General features: G+C 45.0%; 1 protein-coding gene and 1 pseudogene across 1 annotated transcript; one reads left to right on the forward strand and one right to left on the reverse strand.

Annotated features, from left to right (window-relative positions):
* The first annotated feature begins 4090 nt into the window (after positions 1-4090).
* LOC104867667 (cytochrome P450 26A1) lies at positions 4091-7581 on the forward strand. Its single transcript, XM_010632088.2, has 7 exons — positions 4091-4380; positions 4558-4782; positions 5027-5317; positions 5421-5579; positions 6133-6267; positions 6818-6970; positions 7240-7581. The coding sequence occupies exons 1-7, from the start codon at positions 4192-4194 to the stop codon at positions 7579-7581; spliced, it is 1494 nt and encodes a 497-aa protein (XP_010630390.1). The 5' UTR covers positions 4091-4191.
* An 11851-nt stretch (positions 7582-19432) lies between these two features.
* LOC104867666 lies at positions 19433-20047 on the reverse strand (annotated as a pseudogene).
* Between the last annotated feature and the right edge of the window lie 2681 nt (positions 20048-22728).

Consider the following 22728-nt stretch of genomic DNA (forward strand, 5'->3'; position numbering starts at 1 on the left):
GGGTGAGACCTTCAACTCTTTGGAGGAAATCCGGAGGCTGGGGGCTGACCCTGGCCTGATAATGGGTCTTAAGAAGACACGCCCCAGAGGGTGACCGATGGAAGTCCCCCGGGCGTCTGGCCTCTGGCTTCCTGCGCTTTGGCCGCTCTCCCAACTTGGCGGAAATTTAGCACTGTGTGCGCCGCCAGGGCTCTAAATGGCTCAACATCACCGGATCTGCTGGAGATTTCTTAAAAGAAAAATTCCTTCTTCAAGAACACATTTAATCTCCCCATTTATACAGGAAAGAATAAGTACACAGCAGTGTCTGTAAGGCTGGTTCATGGGACATTGTCACATAATCCCTTCATGAGAGGTTGAGATATAATCAGAAAGGTTTGGGATATTTGTACCAAAAACAGGAAGACCAAGAAATAAAGTTTCTTGCCAGCGATTGAGCAAGAAGGCTAGGGCTTAGCTGGGCAGCTGCTACCTGGTGGGAAGACACTGGTGGTGGGCAAGGGAGCCTGGGAAAGACCTACCTGATGGACCCACCCCAGTGCATATCCAGAGAGAGGTCTGAAGCTGGACATCCCCTGGTCCCAAAGGGACCAGAAAGTCAGGGGTGACTTCCCTTCTGAACATAATCCTAGAAACTCAGCTTTCAGTTATCCACTGCAAGCTTGCTTCGGAAACTTTCCAGTCTACTGTTTCAGTATCCTATTGCAGAAAAACTGAGGAGTAGACTATTGCCTGAGGAGGCAGCACTGGATTTGCTGACCAGCACTCTCCTGCACTCTATCTTTTATCCTGCCGGCTCTACCCTTTAGACCTGTGCCCATGTAGGATTCAGCCCTTTGGCCTTTTCATTGGTATCCCAGCCTGACCTAATTACTATCTGTTCCTTTTTTACCCAGGGGTTCCCACCAATTTAAATCAAAGTCAAGGGCTTCTGTACCATCAAACTGCCACCCATCTTTGTAGAGGCCCAGGCAGCTGGATGTAACTGTTAAGCCAAGAAAGTTGCCGCCCATGCCTTAGCTGACCCCTTAGTGAACCAGAAGGAAACCACTGCCCTCCTGACCTTATGTTTAAAGTGAATCTGGGGGCCTGAAGGAAAAGGGGATGCACCAGGCATGAGGTTGGGAGCTCTAGAGCACAGGGGGCCCTTCTGAGCCAGGTCAACACCGCCACAACCCTCATGCAGGGCAGTTCATTATGCATGGTACATCACAGGTCTGGGCCCTAAACCCAGAAGGCACAAGAGGCAGCAAAGGTGGCCTGAGGCAGGCCTGCTCCCCGGGGTGCTTTTGAAAACACTGAGGACATCCTGGTCTGAAAAGCCTGGGTCTGGAGAGGGGCTGGCTGAAGGTCCCTGCTTGGAAATCAATTCTGACTTGGGGAGAGAAGAGAAATATGAAGAGGGGCTTGTCAGAAACCAGGATAGCCAAACTGGTTTCCAGGGACTTGGTTTTCTTGTTCTGGGGTCTGACCTAACTCTAAGCCTGTAGTTGCAGCTCCAGTTCTACTCTAATTACCCATTGCTACATCTGATTTCAGTAGCTCCATGTTGTCAGGGGTAGGAGCAGGTATGGTCCCTTGGCCTTCTAGACTTGATTTACCCTCATGGATTTGATATGCTCATGGAATCAGACAGTAAATAGAAAACACAAATGAGCAAGAATCTGTCCAGAGGTGATAAATGCTGTAAAGAAAATAAAAGGGCCTATAATACAGGGCTAAATTCTGCAGTGTGTGTGTGTGGAGAGTTTCTCTGAGGAGGTGACATTTGATTTTGGAAGGAAACAGCCCTCCAGGAGCAGAAGAAACAACAGGTTTGAAACCCTCAGACCCAATAAATGTTCAGGAAGAAGAGGAAGGGGCCGAAGGAAGAGAAGTGGCATACCTCCGGATTCTCATTGCTCCCCAGGAGGCATAGGGGAGGTGGGGAGAACCCCTCGAAACAGGAAGGCTGTTTTCTAAATATTTTGGAAACATTTTGTTTTTCAGCAACCACCCCACTGCTACAGCCCAAGAAAATTTGATGAGATCTCTAGATTGAAGTTCTTGGGTTGGTAATTTATGGGTTCTCCCTCCCCATCTATCTTCAAAATGTTCTTTAATGAGCTTTCACTCTCACATCTAATCTTTTCTTGCCAGATGCCCCCGTGGGTCTCGATGGGCAGGTAGATTATATATATATTTTAAAAATTTCCCCCTGTGGCAATTTCCAGTGCCCTCATCTGTGGTTCCGCGCTGAACTTGGCTAGGTGGCGCGGCAGAGTTCACTCGGATGTCAGAGTCCGGCCTGCAGGGGTCACAGGCGGGTCAGGCCGGAGCTTGGAAGTGGGCCTCAGGTCACGCCCTGCGCTCGCCAGCTTTGCACACCGGCAGAGGAGCCCTGGAAAGGGGCGGGCCCGAGATTTCTGAGAATAACCTCTAACGCGCTTTGCCAGGGTTCCAGCTATCCCTCAGAAGTTGGCTCCCTGTTTACAGCCCCCGGAGGGTTAGGAGAAATGGCAGTGGGAGATAGCTCCTCCTGAGAAAAGAAGCGCTAGATCGGGAAACACGCCCAGGAGCGACCTGGGTTTGGAGGTTGCTGGAACTGTGCGGGTCCTTAGGACTCCGTAGATATTTCTTGACTCTCCAGGTTTTGGGGTCACGCAGGAGGGCCACGTATTTAACAGCTCTCAGGATCAAAGAGTTTTCCATTTCCAAGGAACGCTTTCCAAGGTTCACAGACTTGCTTCTCCGAGAGCCAGTGTGCAGTTCTAAACAGACGTCAGTCGTTCTGTTTCGTTGTCTGTCTCCCTGCTGGGATTAGTGCACAAACCAAAGCAGCCGGAGTCCCTGACTGGTCCTACGCAGTGTGGCCCGGCCAGATGGAAAGTCCAGAGCGCACGTGCGCATCCTGCAGTGTTCAAGCCCATATTTGCCACAGGAGCTGCTGCTCGAAGTTGGGCAGAGTCGTCTGGAGGACCCACTCCCCAGTACGAATTCCCTCAACCCTCCCACTACCAGCCAGCAGAGGCCTGCGTTTAGGGCCAAGCAGCTCTCACCAGGGTGAGGGTGGTGGCTTTACACTGGATGAGAGCTTGGGAGAGCAAGGAAGGTTCCAGAGCCTCCCATTCAGGCCACCTTGATAACACAGCCTGGTGTTCCTGGAGCTGGGAGCTGGAAAGAGTATTTACAACCAGAGGCCTCCTTTTGGGAACTCACAACTGCCCTGAGGTATAGACATTGGGAAGATCACTTCTATCGGATGGGTGAGTAAATGTGTCATCGTGACTCACCGAAGGTCAGGAGAGTAGAGATGGAGCAAGGACTCCTGAGGTTTCCTTAGGACCCTTTTCCTGCTGCCTAGGCAGTGGCTGCAAGATCCACAGCCACCAGGATAGTGCAGGCCTGGCCAAATCACACAGCCTTAGCTCTCTAGACACGGGTGAATTGCCCATGCTGCCCGTCGCTGGGGCACCAGAATAGGGGATCAGGTTTGTGCAGAGTGGCACCTGGGGTCTTGATGGACTTGGAGGTTTACGTGAACTCTCGAGTTGGACTTTACAAGATTACATGAGTGCTGACTTCCTTGAGGGGTGAGGGGGAGACCGGTGAGCTAGAATCCACGACGCACCCGTCATACTGACTCCCCATATCTTTCTCTTGGATCATGACCCCGGGCTCTTCGAAGACTCGGGAAGCCCGCGTCTCGCTCCACTGGATGACGATTAAGGAACGCATGTCCCCTGGTTTCCCCAGCAGGTGGAAAGGGGCCCGTGCGGCACTTGTAAACGGAAAGAGAGCGAAGGCGGATTTGGGTCGGGGTGGCCCGTCGGACCGGCAGCAGGAAGTCCAAAGAGACCGTCTAGAAGCCTAGGCGCTCAGAATTCCTGCTCTTCGCTCCCCGCATCCCTCCACTCTTTGGGAGATGTGCTCACCTTGGATGCAGGCGGCGTTGCTCCTGCCCCGCACCCCAGGAGGCGCGCGCCTAGGGAAGCCGCCACCGCGCCGCCTCTGCCTCGGCGCTGAACAAACGGTTAAACATTTTGGGCAGCGCCTCGCGGGGGGAGGAGCCAGGGGCCCAATCCGCAATTAAAGATGAACTTTGGGTGAACTAATTGAACAAGGTAACCTGGGCCGCCTATAAAGCGGGAGCGCGGCGGGGTTTGGAGCGCTGGAGGCGGCAGCAGGTGGCGCGGGAGGCTGCAGCGTGCCATGGGGCTCCCGGCTCTTCTGGCCAGTGCGCTCTGCACCTTCGTGCTACCGCTGCTGCTCTTTCTGGCTGCGATCAAGCTGTGGGACCTGTACTGCGTGAGCAGCCGCGACCGCAGCTGCGCCCTCCCCTTACCCCCTGGGACTATGGGTTTCCCTTTCTTTGGGGAAACATTACAGATGGTGCTGCAGGTAAGGGAGCTTGGGGCGGGACAGGACGCCTTCCCACAGCCCGGCTCAGCCTCCGCCCAAGATTGGGATAGGCGTCCCGGTGAGGGAGGCGACTGCGACTAGAAGGTGGCTAGTCAGAGGCGCGACGCTCCCCGGCGCCTCTCACGCCCGCCCATCTCCTCCACCTTCCTCACACAGCGGAGGAAGTTCCTTCAGATGAAGCGCAGGAAATACGGCTTCATTTACAAGACTCATCTGTTTGGGCGGCCCACGGTGCGGGTGATGGGTGCGGACAACGTGCGTCGCATCTTGCTTGGAGAACACCGGCTGGTGTCGGTCCACTGGCCTGCGTCGGTGCGCACCATCCTGGGCTCTGGCTGCCTTTCCAACCTGCACGATTCTTCTCACAAACAGCGCAAGAAGGTGAGGGAAGGGTGGCGACGACCGGGCAGGGAAGGGAACCCCTACTCATTGGAGAGGTTCAGGCAGACAGATGCCGGTTGAGCAAGAGCAATATAAAATATGGACTAGAACTCTCTCCGGACTCCAGTTTAGCTTTCCCAGCCATGATGTGCGTTGGGTCTGGAGAGGGTGAAGGTGAAAAGGGGGCACAGGAAGGAGAGAGGGGCAAAGAGAATTTTACAGCTCCCCGTTCCCCTGGGCTCAGGTGATTATGCGAGCCTTCAGCCGCGAGGCACTCCAGTGCTACGTGCCGGTGATCACTGAGGAAGTGAACAGTTGCTTGGAGCGATGGCTGAGCTGCGGCGAGCGTGGCCTCCTGGTTTACCCCGAGGTGAAGCGCCTCATGTTCCGCATCGCCATGCGCATCCTGTTAGGCTGTGAGCCTGGGCATGCTGGCGGCCGGGAGGACGAGCAGCAGCTAGTGGAGGCCTTCGAGGAAATGACCCGCAATCTTTTCTCGCTGCCCATAGACGTGCCCTTCAGTGGACTATACCGGGTAAGGGCGGCAGGCTGGGTGAGGATCTAGGGGTGTGCCACTCTGGGTGCGAAGCTAGGGGGACAGTGGTGCATGCTCACTGCCACCCACCCTCTGCGTTTAGGGCATGAAGGCGCGGAATCTCATTCACGCGCGCATCGAAGAAAACATCCGCGCCAAGATCTGCCAGTTGCGGGCGGAGGAGACAGGCGAGGGTTGCAAAGACGCGCTGCAGTTGTTGATTGAGCACTCCTGGGACAGGGGAGAGCGGCTGGATATGCAGGTGAGTCAAGGCCTCAAAAGGGGCACCCACAGTTTGGCTTTCCCTGTGAGATTCCTGGGACCCAGCTTCTCAGTGAGCAACCTGCCCAGACTCAGATCCCAAAGGTTGACATTCAGTCTGGAAAGCTTTGGAAGAGGCTATCATGGAAATGGGAATGTCCCCTAGTCTCTCCAGGTTTCAAAAGGAAAGGCAGAATTTGCAAAATGTTAATAAAGAACTTTGGGTGATTTCAATAAATCCAGGTGGTCCAGGAGGACCCTGAAGAGTGGAATCTTACTTGCCTTCTGTCTCTAACTGAACTAAACCTTGCATTTTGTTTAATGATGTTGAGTTCCTTGGTTTTCTATCACCAAAACTTTTAGCCCTCTAGTCTTTCCTCCAGTAATCCACAGCTCTATTTTTAGTAATCCCTCTGTAAAACTACAAGTAGATTTCCTACAGGGAGCACTGGGGGTTGAACCCCAAGGCCTTGCCTATGCTAGGCAAGTCTGTGCCCCTGAGCTACATTCCCGGCCCACAGAGTTGTAAAAAAACGTTTTTGCCTCATTCCTAGGCACTAAAGCAATCTTCAACTGAGCTTCTCTTTGGAGGACATGAAACCACGGCCAGTGCAGCAACATCTCTCATCACTTACCTGGGGCTCTACCCACATGTTCTCCAGAAAGTTCGAGAGGAGCTAAAAAGTAAGGTAGGAGGATTCTAGGGGTTCCCGGTTAACTTAGGAAATTCAGCTGTTCCCTTACCAACTTCCCAGCTGAATAATTTTGAAGTGCAGGGCCAAGGTGAGTGGGCCAGTTCAGAGAGAGAATCAGCTTCACAAAATGAAAAGAATGGGATCTTGAGCTATGATCTCACTCGGGCAAAGGCTAACGAAGGCACGCTTCACCGCGGGGCTGCACCCTCATCCTTCACCTTTTGCAGAGAGATTCCATTTGCTTTGGGTTAGGTGTTCAAGGGCAAGAATAGTGTGATCGGTGCAAATAGCTTATCTAGGTGGGCAGTGGTGGTGAGTGGTGTGTGAATGAGGGGGTCTGAGCAGCAGGCTCTATGTGGTGAGCAGCTTTCTCTTGGAATTGTACAGAGACAGTGGATGTGGGTGCAGACGGTCACTAGCTTTTCTTTCCCCCACACACTGTCCCAACATGAGGCCCTTTTGAGTTTAGTCCTGTTTATGTCTGCTGAACTGATTTCACTGGATTGGAAAACAACCATTTACCTCTGAATGGCTGTTGTGACAGGGCTTACTTTGTAAGAGCAATCAAGAGGACAAGTTGGACATGGAAATTTTGGAACAACTTAAATACATTGGGTGTGTTATTAAGGAGACCCTCCGACTGAATCCCCCGGTTCCAGGAGGGTTTCGAGTTGCTCTGAAGACTTTTGAATTAAACGTAAGTTAAGAGTTCTCCCCACTTTGCACCTTCATCCTGCTCCTGTGGCTTTAAACCTAGCTTTGTTTCCCTGATCATTAGCTTAAATTTGATAACATTGTCCTGCACTATGTGGACTTGTTTCAGTAACCTGAATGAATCTCTTTCTCCCTCCCTTCTCTTTTCAAACTCATAGCAAACCCCCTCCCCCAGGATATCTAAGATAGCTGTTTGTGGTTGAAGGCTAAATTCCAGTTTGTCAACTCTTGGGACTCCATAATCTTTTACAGGGATACCAGATTCCCAAAGGCTGGAATGTTATCTACAGTATTTGTGATACTCATGATGTGGCAGAAATCTTCACTAACAAGGAGGAATTTAATCCTGAGCGATTTATGCCACCTCACGCAGAGGATGCATCCAGGTTCAGCTTCATTCCATTTGGAGGAGGCCTTAGGAGTTGCGTAGGCAAAGAGTTTGCAAAAATTCTTCTCAAAATATTTACAGTGGAGCTGGCCAGGCATTGTGACTGGCAGCTTCTAAATGGACCTCCTACAATGAAAACCAGCCCCACTGTGTATCCTGTGGACAATCTCCCTGCAAGATTCATCCATTTCCAGGGAGAAATATGATGGGCATAAATGCTCAAACCTTAGACTTATTGGAAGTGTACATATGAATTTTATATATTGTCATATTGACTTACTATATTTAATTTCTAAATGTATATTATATTTATGTGTTTCTACTATAGTATCATAGTCTTTAAATGTTAAAATAATATGTATAATTTCCAAATAAAGTAAAATTTGAAAGTGCTTTTCTTGCATTTAAGATTGCTTTTAGGGAAAATCTGCTGTTTTAATCTTTGTACTTAGTATATTGAACCAGATGGCTAAATATCTACCTGGGTTGATTTGCCATCGTGCATACCTATTTTTTGTAAAGAAGAACCTCAGGTTTTTTTTCCTTCCAACAATTTTGTGTGTCTGTTAGTCCAAAAGTCTGTCTGCAAATTTTTCTAAGATAGTTTAGGTTCTCTATTTGAAAAAGTCTAAGATTAATTGAGTTAAATTATTTATTTTTGCAGTGCTGGGGATTGAATGCAGGGCCTCACACTGCTAGGCAAGTAATTTTAATTAAAATATTTTTGGTGGTTCTGGGAATCAAAACTAGTATAATTTTAGTTTTTTGTTTTTTTGTTTTTTTTTCTTTGCTTCATTTCAGAGAAAGATCATTCTGAAAAGGTTACATGCTGGCTGAGAACTATCATTCTAATATAACACTTCAGTGTATCTAACATTCAATTTAAAAAAATCCTTATGGTCCAACAGAATCAGAACTGTTCGCCAGGGATGGGGATTTAGCTCAGTGGTTCCGCCGCCTGCCTCACAAGTACAAGGACCCAAGTTTGATCCCCAGTACCAAAAAAATAATAAATCAGTAACTGCTCTCCAAAGTTAAAGTTATAGAGGAGACAAAGCCAGTCACTCTAATTCTGGACAGTTCTTGACTAAAATGAGATCAAACATCACTGATACGTCACAGTGTCAAGAAAGCCAAGTCTCTGGTTTAGATAAACTGAGACCAGGATTTCTTTATTCAAAATGAAGCAGGAGGAGCAGATTTACCAAAATGACAGATAAAGTTTTTATCTATTCCAGGCAATAGGGTGTGAGCCTGACATGACTGATAAAATGGCCCAGTCATGACCCTGTGAACCTTGGCTAACCTCAGTGAAAGAGCAGTTTTGTTACATTTCTGACCCTGACATGGCCATGTTCTGAACTGAAGGCCAGACTCTCAATCCGGAAAGGTTAGCCCTGGTGACTTGCTTACACAAGCACATTTTCCATTTTGAAATGGCACAACCTGCTTACTGAACCTCTCATGGCTTGTAGGATTTGGACTTTAAAATTTTCATTACAATTTTAGAATTTTGCAATGCCACAGAAACCAGGTGGTCTAAGCGGGTGATTGAATGGGGTTCTGTCTACAATAGGAGTTGGAAGTTTCACCTGAGTTTAGTATGTAGGTGAAACTTGGGTTGTACTTATTGTTGGAACTTTCTGATTTTTAGAGTGTTTACATAATAACTTCTAATGCTTTATAACAACCTTATAAGGCCATTTAAAAATGGAGTAGGCTTTCATAGTTTCAGCCAATGTTTTAGCGTTCTGCAGTGTGCAAAGATGACCTCTCTGCCTCATTACATTTACTCTAGATCTTTCCAGCTAGAAGCACACTTGCTTGCCTAAGGGTGTCATTATTCCAGATAATTTTTACAAGGTCATTTTTAAAACGTTTCAACACTTTTCTTTTGCTAGAGGACAGTTTCCCTTTAACAACAATATTTTTGGCTACTATGTCACCCTTTACTTGGTAAGCATGCAGTAAGAAATTTGAGCCTTTTAAATATGTAATACAACTTTTAAAATGCACCTCATTTTTTAAATCTGAAAAATTTAGAGGAAAGCATTTCTGGTTTACCTTTCCCAGGGTTACTTTTAGCTCAATTATGCTGATCAGTTACAGAGTCATACAGAATTTACCTCAAAAAATGTTAAAAACCCAGTCTTTGATGATGTGCTGAGGGCTGAATAAAAAAGTTTAGAAGTTCAAGAGTGTAAATCTGACTGAACATTTGTGGGTTGCAGATAAAATAAGTCTGGGTCACATCTAGAGCAAGCACATTTTACGGCATAGGTACCAGCGTCCATGTCTAAAACAGGGTGGGGTGGGGGGCTCAGCTGAAGGAAATGAGGGTTCCCAGGAGTCTGCACAGTGCCAGGCTGTGTTCTCTAGGTTGTGGGTCAGCTCTCTCACACTCGGCAAGTTGGAGTCCTGTGTATCCTTTTCCAAATGGCCTTTGCTCTTGTCACCTCTCTTACCCTCCCGTCTTCAGGCAGAGGTATGGCACCGCCAATGACAGACCACTCTTAAGATGCTGATGTGAAAGCCTTGTGCTTTAGCATTCCTAAGGATTGTAGCCCTTATTTTGCACAGCCCTAGGGGGCCCAGAGATGGACTATGATTTGCCTGAGGCCACACAGCAAGTGGTGGAACCAGAAAAGATCTCCTAATGCCTAGTTTTTCCTTTTTTTAAAAAAAGCTTTCTCCTTCCTCTTTCTTTCTTTCTTTCTTTCTTTCTTTCTTTCTTTCTTTCTTTCTTTCTTTCTTTCTTCCTTCCTTCCTTCCTTCCTTCCTTCCTTCCTTCCTTCCTTCCTTCCTTCCTTCCTTCCTTCCTTCCTTCCTTCCTTCCTTCCTTCTTTGGCTGTATGGAGGTACATCCCCAGCTTATTTTATTTTATTTTGATTTGAGACAGAGCCTCTCTCTAAATTGCCCAAACTGGGTTCACATTTGCCATCTTGCTGCCTCAGCTTCCTGAGTAGCATGTGTCACACTGCACCCAGCCTTTTCTTTTTTTAAAAAAACAGCTAATACCACCTGCCAGATATCTTTCTACCTTTGTAACCAAACACCAAACCCAGGGAACTGCAACTTACTCAAGTCTTATGCCAGTCCTCCCCAATTCTGCCACAGTGCAGATCAGTTTTTCTGCAGGCTATCAAAGGTGACTGGTGAAATGAATTTGGAGATGAAATGGCGGCTCCCTCCATTGCTTTTTGTACCTCGCCATGCCTCAGTGGTCCACAAGAGGGCGGGCTTCCCCCTTGTATGCCAAGCTCAGGGTCTAGTGACTTTTCCACCAGTGTTCACGAAATGCAGTGTCCACGTACTCTGACCCAAGGTGGCTTTGACCCCATACAGGACAAAGCTGCAGAACACCCACAGTTTAGCAAACACTCCATGAAAGGCTTGGTCAAGGCTGCCTGGCTCCTTTGGAAGAGATCACCCTAGGCTTTTGTTGACCTGGAACATCTTTCAGTCCCTAATCCAGCTACCAGTCTTCTGTGGTCTTTAGAGTCAGCCAGCGAAAGTTTTCAGCATTTTCCCACAGGCTGCCGTGATCTCACCTGGATGCTCTTCCTCAGTGTTGAACCTGTGGCACACATTCCTCAGCGGCCTGTTTTTTAAAGCTCCAAAAGGTTAGCCATTACTGCTCTTACTCTACCTAGAAAATTGCCCCCAGTTTGGAGGTAGCAATGATTCCAGTTTTCCAAGAACATGGATAACCTATTAGCGTTCAGATGACCTTAGCAAAATCCTGGAGCCATCCTATAATAGCATTGCAGCAGGAACAGAAGCTATTTAGAGCAGTTGTGATATCTCCTTCAAACAATTCAAATGCAATTGTAAATACAGGTTCAGACCTGTTCTGAAGAGCAGAACACATACTTAGGAGTATGAGGTAGAAGAAGGGAGATGTGAATACTGTGTAAGGAGGCAACTAGAGCCCTTTGGTAATGAAACAGGCTACTGTGTGGGAGAAAAAGTTCCCCGTCAGAAGAGACATCCAAACAGGCTGGGTAACTAAGTAAACTGTCATGGGGATCATGACGTAGAGGATGAAGTCGGATTAAATGATGCTCCTAGTTCTCTTCCAAAATAAAAAAGTTGGGAGGCTGGGGATTTAGCAGTGCCGCTGCACCTGTCTTGTAAGTGCCAGGTCCCAAGTTCGATCCCGGCTCTGCCAAAAACAAAAAAATAAGGTCTAGTCTTTGAGCTGGGGATTTAGCTCAGTGGTGCCACTGCCTCCCAAGCACAAGGTCCCAAGTTTGATCCCCAGTATCAAAAAACAAAACAAAAACAAAAACACCAGTTGGGAAAGCTCTGAAACTTGATTCTATATTAATTCAGTTCCTCTGAAACCTACTTTACTTTTTTTTTTTTGTACTGGGGATCTGAACTGGGGACCCTGTGCTTGCCAGGCAGGCCCTACTTTACTTTCAAATTAACTCCAGTCTAGAGAGGTAAGACACCCTTCACTCTCTTCCAGCACATTCAGTAGTCCTCAGAGACCGTTCTCTCCAACCCCAGGGCCAGGTGAGGAGGTGAGAGTACAGGGGCCTGACCTGAGATTGCAGAAGCAGAGTTACGGTATCTGTTGTTTCCTGCTGCAGTATACCCTTGAAGTCTCTCCTAGCTGCTGTCTCAGGCTGACCATTCGGTAGCCTCGGGGGTAACGTCTTGTGTTCTCCAACACCCCCAAAATGCCATGCATGGACACTGGACTCTGCCTACCCTGACTGTCTTTTTTTCTCTGCCTCCTGAAAAGCTACTGAAGGCCAAGAAGTGTGTCTTATCATTCTAATCTTGTAAATTTGGCCCATGATCACATACCTCCCATTCTCCTCCAGAATATACTTACACAGGGTAGGTGTTCTTCGGAAGAGAAAGCTTCCTGGGCCCAAATGACACCATTTACCTTATATTTCTCCCCGTTTACATGGTGCCATGTTTTTCTTTGAAAAATGAAACTTTCATCCTTGGAAAATCTCAGAGGCTGCAAGCTTGCACGGCTGTGGTTTAACAGCATGTCACATTCCTGAAACCCACGTTCCATGGGTTTTTGGCCAAACAAGCTTTCCTTCCTTTGAAGTAGAGTCAACTTGAGTTAGAACCCTGGGCCTGGGGTGGAGACTTAGCTCTGGATTGGGTGGTGGATTTTCTGGGTGAGAGTTATCATGTTGCAATATTTGTAACCACGTCTCTGCCATACAAAAGCTGCCTCACACTGCAGCCGAACCCTCCCTGGTCCATGAGTGGTTAGATATCTATGCATGTGTTTCTTGATAGTAGCTGTTTCAAGATTTCTATATAAAGTCACAAGCAAGTTCACTTAAGTCATGAAAAGAGAACAAGGTGCTTCTCTTGTAATTTGACCAAATTCATTAATTACAGCCAAATAAATTCATTGATTGATTCATTAAGCACTGCCATCTCATCCAACATAACAACAATCTACTTAATGATAGAGGAGGACATTCAGTATCTTGAAATAGAAAGCTCATTTAGCATCAATTAGTCAAAGCCTATTAGAGCTGGAAAGGGACTTGGACAGATCATCCAAACCCCTCAGGTTACCGCTGAGAAATCTGAAGTTCAAAGAGACCTTAGGTTTCAACAGAGAATACGCCCAGTACATTGTAGCACTTGGCCCTGATTTTTTTTTTTTTAAAAGCTACAATCCTTATTTGTATAGCCATCAGGGGAAAAAAGCAGGTGAGCAGATTACTTGACACCAAATTGTTTCTAGGTTCTTACTCCTCACTATACCTCTGGAGAGAGGCTCTTGAATGTTCTATGAGACCTTGGAATTTTATGGACACAAAGAATTTGACATAAAGCCAGTCAGAAAGTACAGATTGCTGGCATTACTGGTGGGGCCAGTGGCTGAACATTGGTAGAATTAGATCCTCAGACATTTCGCACTTCTTCTACTAAACATTAGAAAATAGTTTTTAAGACAGGAATACTTACTTGTGAAAAGGAGATGTTCTCAGAACTTTAAGTACATTCAAATTACTAAGAGGGCTTATTGAAACACAGATTATTGGATCTCACCTCTATCAAGTCTCCAGGTGATGGTATTGCCCCAAGGACCACAATGTGAGAACCACTGGGGAAAAATTTCTCGTATGTCAGTCAAGGATCACAGATGTAGGAGGGTTGGCAGGTAACATTACGGAGAACAAGTGAATCCTGAGCCAGGTGGCCCATGGGCAGCATGACTACTCTCCAGCGTGGCCTACTCTTTCCCTGTGGGAATGAATACCTTTGTATGGACCTCTTTCAATTATTTTGGGAGGTACTGAGCATCCAGATTTGTGTGGGAATACCTTTTTTAGATATTGGTGGTCAATTCATATTTTTGAAAACATGCAGCCAAAATAAAACTTGTTTGCAGCCCTGCTGGCCACCAGTTTTCAATTTCTTCACTCTTTGATCCTGGGGAAATTTTTAGAGGGCTAAATCAAAAGCAGTTTCAGTGAGTGGTTCTATTTCAGAGTATCTCCTAAGGTTGCAAGGAAGATGCTGGCCTTGTTACAGTCATCCGAAGGCTTTACTGGACCTGGATGATCTGCTTCCAAAGTGGCGCTCTCACACAGCTGTTGGCAGGAGGCCTCAGTACCTTGCTACGCGATTCCCTCTACAGAGGTGCTTGGGTATTCCCATGGTACAACAGCAGCTAGCTTCACTCAGAACAAGTGATTCAAAGAAAGGAGCATGAGAGATGCCTCACTGTCTTCTTTGACATCAGTTTGCCTTCTCTTGCTGGGTCAAAATGCTTGACATAACTTAAAGGAAAATGGATTTATTTTGGTTCATTTTCAGAGGTTTCAGTTCGTGGTCAGCTGGTTCCAACACTTTTAGGCTTGTGGTGAGGCAGAAACCTCATGGTAGAAGAAAGCTCCTCACCTCATGGCAGCCAAGAAGGCGAGACAGTTGGAAAAGAGCCAGAGAAGGCATATCTCCAGGGACCTACTCTGTCCTGCTACTCCCCATTTCCCAACAGCCCATTCAGCTGTGAACTCATCAATGGACTAATCTATTAATGAACTTGGCGCCCTTGACGTACGAGTCTTATGGGAGATGCTTCACACTTAAACCATAACACTAGTCTTTCAAGTCATACTGCATCATGTCCACAATGTCATATTGATTACATAGGTCAGCTGTCCCCAGGGTAGGAGGGCGCCATCCGAAGGCGTGACTATCAGGAGCTGAAAAATCACTGAGGTTGGCTACCACAGTGAGTTTGAGAGGTTGTGTAGACTTTTCCTACCTTCGTTTTCATCCCCTGCCCCCATACCAGGGATTGAACGCAGGACCTTGTGCTTGCCAGGCAGGCACAGCGCCACTGAGCTACATCCTTGACCCTCATTTTCATCTTGTTTCTAGACTACTGTTGCTTTCTAAGACTATCGTTGTGACCCATTACTTAGGAGCACTTACAGCTGACGTCAAGGAAAAACATACAGCAGCATACCTCAGTGGAAGGGGTCTAATGGAAGCTAAGGTTGCACACTGGAGGCTCTTGGGTACATCTTGAGCAAGTGGATGTTTAAGCTCTTCTGTTTCCCAAAGTTTCCAACAAGCCAACTTCATTTATTTATATTACTTTTCAGGCTTCTGAGTTGTATAAATTTTTAAGTAATCACAAGGGTGACGAACAGTCTGAGTTTGTCTGGGATTCAGGGATTTCCTGGGATTCAGTATTTTCAGGGCTAAAACTTGGACAATTTTAGGACTCAGTTCAAAGAGCAGATGTGAACTGACCCAAACCCTTCCACAACTGCACTCCAGAACCAGGAGTGTCTGCATCCCCCGGGTGCTTGTTAGAGCCACAACATCTCAGGCCCACCCCAGATCTAATAAAGCAATCTGCAGTTTCACAAGAGCCCAGGAGAATTTCATGCACATGAAAGTTTGAGGATCTCTTGAAGGAAGTGGGTACTCACTTCAGCAGCACATATATTAAAATTGGATGGAGACCTAAACTTGAGCTTTCTGAGGATTCAGTTTTTCTGCCTTTGTGGGTAAAACAGATTTCACAATGACCTACTTGTATGGTGGTAATTTGACTTTGACATACATATCTTATTATTTTTTCTGCCTTCCCCACCTCCTAAAGTAAAGACATCTAAAATTTCATTGTTGGAAGAAACCTAAAAGTCCCAACTCTCACCTGGAATTGAGTAATGGTTTTCATAAAACTATTTTTACAGGTGAAATTTCCCCATATAGATAAGAGGAGATTGCTGGGCATTTAGGTTGTTTCCAGTTTCTGACATCCTAAGCAATGTACTTACTTATCCTTGTATGTATACACTTAGGTACAAAGTAGTGCTTTATTTCTGTAGGCTTGATTCCTGAAATGAGGTTGCTGTGGTATTGAAGATTTACATTTAACAATGTAATGGATATCTGAAAAGGTAACTGTCCAAAGAGGTGTGTTTGAAAAAAAAATTGTGGTGTATTTATTTTATGAAGCTATAATCGAGTAAGTACTAGACATTCATTGACCTTAAGGGGTGCCTATGACGTACTGCTTTACGGGGAGACCAAATTGCAGAAGGACTTAGTTAATTGAGGGGAAAATTGAAGAGGGTACTTTGCAAGGAGATTATTCATGCTTCTCCAATACACTTATGGATACTTCATCTGGTTATAAGGAATATGTGTTTATTCATAATTAAGAATTTTAGGAGAGAGAGAAAAAAATGAACGTGCTGTGATTGATGTGAGCAAGACTTCAGAGATCAGTTGCTGGTCGCCCCTTTCAGGCCACCCTTCCGTTCTCTGCCTCCACCTCCACCATTCCTTCTCCCTACTTTCCAGTTGCCAGTTGTGAGCATCTGATTGGCTGGGTCATATTCTGTCTAGTTGTGGGAGAGGGATGTCTGACCTGCTTCTGTTGAAGGGGTCTGTGGCCCACCTCTGTGGGGACAGTTGGCTACTAAGAGGTGTATGATAATGCTATTAGGCCCCTGACCAACAAATAAAGTGCAAAAATCTTACAGCTCTATCCTTTTGAAATCTCTTTTTGTTTGGGAAAGCAATTCTGAGTTAATCGACTATTTTTATAGAATGCTATGAAAAATAGCCAACATGTTTTGAACATTCATTATAAATGCTAAGTATGTCACATTTCTTCATAGCAAGTGCATGAATCCATGACGATACTCGTGATGCAGATAGTTTTTTTAGACAGCGTCTTGCTATGTTTTCCAGACTGGTCTTGAACTTGTGGGTTTAAGTGTTCTTCCTGTTTTAGCCTCCTGAGTACCTGGGACCATAGGTGCCATCAAGCACATCTTAGATACAATTTGGTTAAGGTCCTGGAGATTGACCCTAGGGCCTTGTGCATACTAGTCAGGCACTCAATTAACTGAGCTGCATTATTTTGAGACAGGGTCTTACTAAGTTGTCCACATTTTTTTTTCAGCTTTAATTGAGTTTATTGGCACATTTTAGGGATACAGTACAGTTGCATTCATTGTTGGGATCTTGTACCTCTACATGACAGGTCTTGATTCTCATTTTTTCCCCTTACCCCTGCCCTCCCTTCACCCCCTCTTCCCCTCCCCATCTACAAACACTTTATTTCCATCGTTTCATTATCTCACATTTTTTTCTTTTCCCTTTTTACCCTTCCCCTACCCATCCCGCCTTCCCTACACTTTTAGATCCTTTCTTCCCATTTCTCAATGTCAGTAATCTTATTAGGATCTTCTGTATTATTGCAGATTATTCACACCAGAGAAACTATTCGGTATTTACACATGTGTGACTTATTTATTTCACTTAGGAGGATATCTTCAATATGTATCCATTTTCCTATGAATGCATCTATTTTCTCATTTTTTATGGCTGAGTAATATTCCATTCTATAGAAAAACCACATCTTCTTTATCCAGTTTCCAACGGATGGGCAAATGGGCAGTTTCCAAGATTTAGCTATTACAAACTGTGCCGCTATAAACATGGGTGCGCATACTTCTCTGTGATATGATTCTTTTAGTTCTTTTGGAAAGATACCCAGCAGAGGGATGGCTGGGTCAAATGGAACCTCCAGTCCAAGCTCTTTGAGGTATCTCCATATTGATTTCCATAGTGGTTGCACCAGTCTGCACTCCCACCAACAATGGAGAAGGGTTCCTTTCTCCCCACATCCCCACCAACATTTGTTATTGTGTGATTTCTTGATAGCAGCCATTCTTTGTGGGGTGAGGTGGAATCTCAGTGTTTTCATCTGCATCTCTCGAATGATCAATGATATGGAACATTTTTTCATATATTTACTTGCTGCTTTTACTTCTTTGAGAAATGTCTGTTCATTTCGGATGCCCATTTTTGAATTGGGTCTTTATATTTTGGGGGGACTGATTGTTTTGAGTTCTTTATATATCCTTGATAATAGTCCTTTGTCTGAGGAACAGCTGGTAAAAATTTTTTCCCACATTGTAGATTGTCTCTTAGTTCTGCTGATGGTTTCTTTTGAAGTACAGAAGCTTTTTAGTAAGATGAGATCCCAGTTGTTGATTCTTTCTCCTAGTTCCCGTGCTACTGAGGATTTGTTCATAAAGTCTTTTCCTATACCAATGTCTTCCAGAGTTCTGCCTAACTTACCTTCCAGCAAGTTTAATGTTTCTGTTTTAATATTTAGATCTTTAATCCATTTGGATTTTAATTTAGTGCAGGGTGAAAGATAAGGGTCTAATTTTAATCTGTGTCCACATTTTTTTTATTCATTAAGTTTATTGATACATTTTAGGTATACAATACGAATTTGTACCTTTACGTGCTATGTCTTGGTTCTCATTTTTCCCCCTACTTTCCTGCCCTCCCTGCAACCCCTCCATCTATCTGTCTTTATAATGACTTTATTTCCATTTTTTTCCTTTTCTCATGTTTATTCCTTTTCCTTCTTTCCTTTCCTCTACCTCTCCCACTTCCTCTTCCCCTTTGGACCTTCTCTTACTATTCCACATTGTCTATTATACATTTTGGTGCTTATTTACATTTTCAGTTTCTCACACCAGAGAAACCATTTGGTATTTACACGTGTGTGTCCTATTTATTTCACTTAAGAGCATGGCTTCAATGTGCATCCATTTAGCTATAAATGTCTCTAGTTTCTCATTCTTTATGGCTGAGCAGTACTCCATTTTATTTTTAAAAACTCACATTTTTATCCAGTCTCCAGATGATGGGCAATAGGATGTTTCCAAGTTTCAACTATTACAAACTGTGCCACTCTATACATGGTGCACATATATTGCTGTGGTATGATTCTTTTAATCCTTTTGGGAAAATATCTATCAGGGGAATAGCTGGGTCAGATAGGACCTCTAATCCTAGCTTTTTTTTTCTTTTCTTCCAACTGAGTTAGTCTTTTTTTTTTTTTTTTTTTTCAGGCAGAGTCGCATTATGTAGTTCAGACTGCCCTGGAACTCACTGTGTAGCCCAGTTTGGTGTCGAACTCACAGCAATTCTCCTGCCTCAGCCTCCCAAGTGCTGGGATTACAGGCAAGCGCCACCACACCCGGCCACTAGTCTTTTTATTCTTTTGGTAAACTCTTACAGGGTTAATTACTTCCACTGTAGGTGATGAAATACTTTAAGGCTCCACTTCAACTGTCGGCACTGCTGTGAACATGGTATTTTCCTCTTCACTGCAACTCAGAATTAAAACTTTGATTCTTGTCTTATATTCCAGTCCCAGGAGTTTCCACTGCAGAAATTATCTGAAGACAGTCATGCTATCTAACAGTGGTCTGTGACCAACCTTTATGTTCTCCATGAACACTACAATGGATTTAGTTTATAGATATGTTAAACTAAGAGGCATTCTCTCAAATGAGTTTAATGTACTTTATTTTTAGACAATCTACATGACAGGTTTTGGTTTTTTCCCCCAAAAAACAATGCCTCCACTCCAAATAAATCACAGTCAAAATAAATAAAGTGTTCAAGATGACATCAGTCCCATTTGTCTAAAACCCTGGTGGTGTGTGATGACAAGCAGCAGCCAGTTATGACGAGAGATAGATCCAGGGTAACTTCTGAGTCTATTAACATTTTTCCATTTCTAAACCATCCTTAAAGAAAATCATAAAGGGGGTCACACCATCCTCACGGCAGTCCAAGAGAGCAACCATGCCATCTGGATTCATGTTTGTACCAGTAAAGAATTGATAGTTTTTGAAATTAGCAAGGGTGTGCGGCTGGGGATTTAGCTCCGTGGTTCTGTCACCTGCTTCGCAAGTGCAAAGTTGATCCCTGGCACCAAATAAAAAGACAGAAAGAAAGAAATTACAAGGATGTGCTTGATTTGTTCTGCAGCCCCTGTCATAAAAGGTTTTATTTTTTCTGGTCTTTGTTCTTCAAGTTTGCCTTTGATTCATTTCATGTAATCTTTGATGTACTTCTTGTAGGCCTCTTTTGTGAAGCTGGTTTCCTGAAAGTGATGGCTCATGACAATATCAACACCAGTGACTACTGTGCTTTCAGTACCTTCTCCCTCCTGGCCTTCAGCAGAGGCATTTCCACCAATGAGCGAGTCATCAGGGTTTCCCTCCCTTCTACTAACCATCTTGCCCTCCATCTCCAGGAACAACCTGCTCACGATCCTGGATCTTGTAAATGTCAGAGAACATCTCATCCTGGTTGATGAGGTACCGCATAATCACGATGGTGGCTGAAGGGAGACACAGCTGTGCTAATTTAGCAGGAGCTGGGAGCTCAGAGCGACCCGGGTGCAGCCAGAGCAGCGCACACAGTGGGGGTGGGGGGTGGGGAAATCAAATGGAAAAGCTAATCCTGTCTTTTTGAGGTATCTCCATACTGATTTCGACAGTGGTTACACCAGTCTGCACTCCCACCAACAGTGGAGAAGCGTTTCTCTTTCTCCACAACCCCGCCATCATTTGTTACTGGTTGATTTCTTCATAGCAGCCATCCTTTCTGGAGTGAGGTGGAATCTCAGTGTTGTTCACATCTGCATCTCTTGACCTATTCTGCCAGTCTATTTCTTTTGATTGGTGAATTGAGACCATTAGTATTGATGGTTATAACTGATCTGTATTGACTTATCCTTGTCATGACCTTTTTCTGTTGTTGGATTCTCCCCCTTTGCGTTTAATTTCTTTTCCTACTTGATGGATTCATTCTGTCGGGCTTTGTGAGGTTGTGTGAACCTCACTGTCCTTTTCTAGGATATTGTTTGAAATTGTTTGGAGTGCTAGTTTGGTGTTCATGAAGTTCCTAAGTGTTCTTTGTCATGAAAGTCTCCTATTACTCCATAGATTTTGAAAGATAGTTTTGCAGGGTACAGCAACCTGGGTTGGAATTTGTTTTCTTTTAGGGCTTAAAATACTTCACTCCAGGCTCTTCTTGACTTGAAGGTTTGTGTTGAGAAGTCTATTGTGATTCTGATGGGCTTTCCTTTGTATGTGATTTGTTTCTTTTCTCTAACTGCTTGTAGAATTTTGTTCTTCCATTGAGTTTATGGAATCTTGACTATTGTATACATACATATATATATATTTTTTTTTTTTTTAAATTTTTTATCATGTCTAGTTGGAGTCCTATATGCCTCACTTATCTGTACAACAAATTATTTCCCCCTGCTTGGAAAGTTTTCTGCCATTACTTCCGTGTACAATTTTTAAAATATCATTTACACTATCTCCTGTTTCTTCATTGACTCTGATCAGTCTTACATTGTTCTTTGCATCATCTAGTAGCTGCTGGCTTGATTTCTTGTGGTCCCTTGCTATTTTTAAGAAATCTTTCTTTTCCTGGTCACTAATCACAGTCCTGTCTTCTATATCGGATATTCTGTCCTTACATTGGCTCTTTCTGCTGCGTAAACTTTCAATGGAGTTTTTAATCTCCTGGAAATCTGTTTGCATCTGTTTTATGGATTCCGTTTGTTTCCTATGTTGGGGTTCCATCATGTTCCTCTGTTCCTCTATTTTTTAAAAATCTGTGCCTGCTCTAGAGTTATTAATCATATCTTTCACTATGGATGCAATCTCTGCTGTTATCTGAGAAATTATTTTTGATTTTATTTTTTTCCAGATCCTCCTTCGTGCCACTTCAGGAAATCCAGGTGGTTGAGTTTCAGATTCTTCCATCTCATTTGCCCTTGGGGTTGCCTTTGGTGATCTGGAAGTCTGGTTTTGAGTCTTGTTTAGGTGTCCTCTCATTCCAACCTATGCAGTCTGCTGAGCCTTTATTGTGGTGACTCTCTGCTCTCCCAGTGGGCTTCAGTTGTCAACAAGCCTCGGAGAGGCCTTCTCTCTGCTGTTCACCACCATGACAGTTCCTGAGTTCATAATGTTTGCCTTCCGAATCCCTGCACTGGGCTGTTTGTTGTCCAGGCACTCAGTGATGGGGGGATTGCACACACTGAGTGATGATATCTGGGAGGGACTCTGGCTGGGGCGTGTTCACACAAGCCACTGGTGTCTGGGCAGGGCCCTGGCTAGGGCCTGTGCACCCATACCACTGATGTCTGGATGAGCTTCTGGCTGGGTCTGTGCGCTTCCCGATGGTATCTGGGCATGAGCTGCTGGTATCTGCATGAGCTTCTGACAGGGGCCTGCACACACTTACAAATTGTATCTGGGTGGCAAATTATCCAAATTTGGCCTTGAACTTTCAATTCTCCTTACTCAGCTTCCTGAATAGCTGGGACTCTAGGTATGTGCCACTGTACCTGGCTGTTGGTCATAATCTATTTTGTTTTGTTTTGTTTTTTCCTTGTTTTTTGAGACAGGGTCTCACTATGTAGTGAGACTGACCTGGAACTCACTATGTACCGCAGGCTGGTTTCGAATTCACAGTGATCCTCCTGCCTCAGCCTCCCAAGTGCTGGGATTATAGGCATGCGCCACCATGCCTGGCTTGTTGGACATAATTGTTAATGCCAGTTTTACAAATGGAGTCACTCAAGTATGACAGTGGGGTAACTTGCTCATAGTCACACAGCTAGTGGGTGCTAGAGCAAAGACTTGAACCCTGGTTGTCCAAGTATAAGGTTCTAATCATTGTACTGTACTGTCTGAGTTTGTAGTACTTAGAATGGGTACTGATTTTATCCGGAATAATAATGAGTCCTATTTTCATTGAGCACTTAGTATGTGCTAGGGATTGTCCTTACTGCTTTCTATCAATCAACTCATTTAATCCTCACAATATCAAATGAGAAGAACTTCAGCAATACCAGCTATTTACCCCAGGTTCTTCTGCTGGTAAGAGACAGTCAGGGTTCATATTCAGTCTGTCTCCAGAGTCCACACACCCAGCATGACACCCCAAAGCCATCTGTGCTCTTTTATTATTCACACATCAATATGATTTT

Source organism: Fukomys damarensis, unplaced genomic scaffold (assembly GCF_012274545.1).
Source record: "Fukomys damarensis isolate Sample0158 unplaced genomic scaffold, DMR_v1.0_HiC HiC_scaffold_20, whole genome shotgun sequence".
NCBI lineage: Eukaryota > Metazoa > Chordata > Mammalia > Rodentia > Bathyergidae > Fukomys > Fukomys damarensis.

What these genes read in the sequence shown, in the direction of transcription:
- LOC104867667 (XM_010632088.2), top strand. Translation starts at nt 4,192, where the DNA reads ATGGGGCTCCCGGCTCTTCTGGCCAGTGCGCTCTGCACCTTCGTGCTA. An exon ending in CATTACAGATGGTGCTGCAG is followed by an intron (nt 4,381 to 4,557) that starts GTAAGGGAGCTT and finishes TTCCTCACACAG; the next exon opens with CGGAGGAAGTTCCTTCAGAT. An exon ending in GAGAGGAGCTAAAAAGTAAG is followed by an intron (nt 6,268 to 6,817) that starts GTAGGAGGATTC and finishes CTGTTGTGACAG; the next exon opens with GGCTTACTTTGTAAGAGCAA.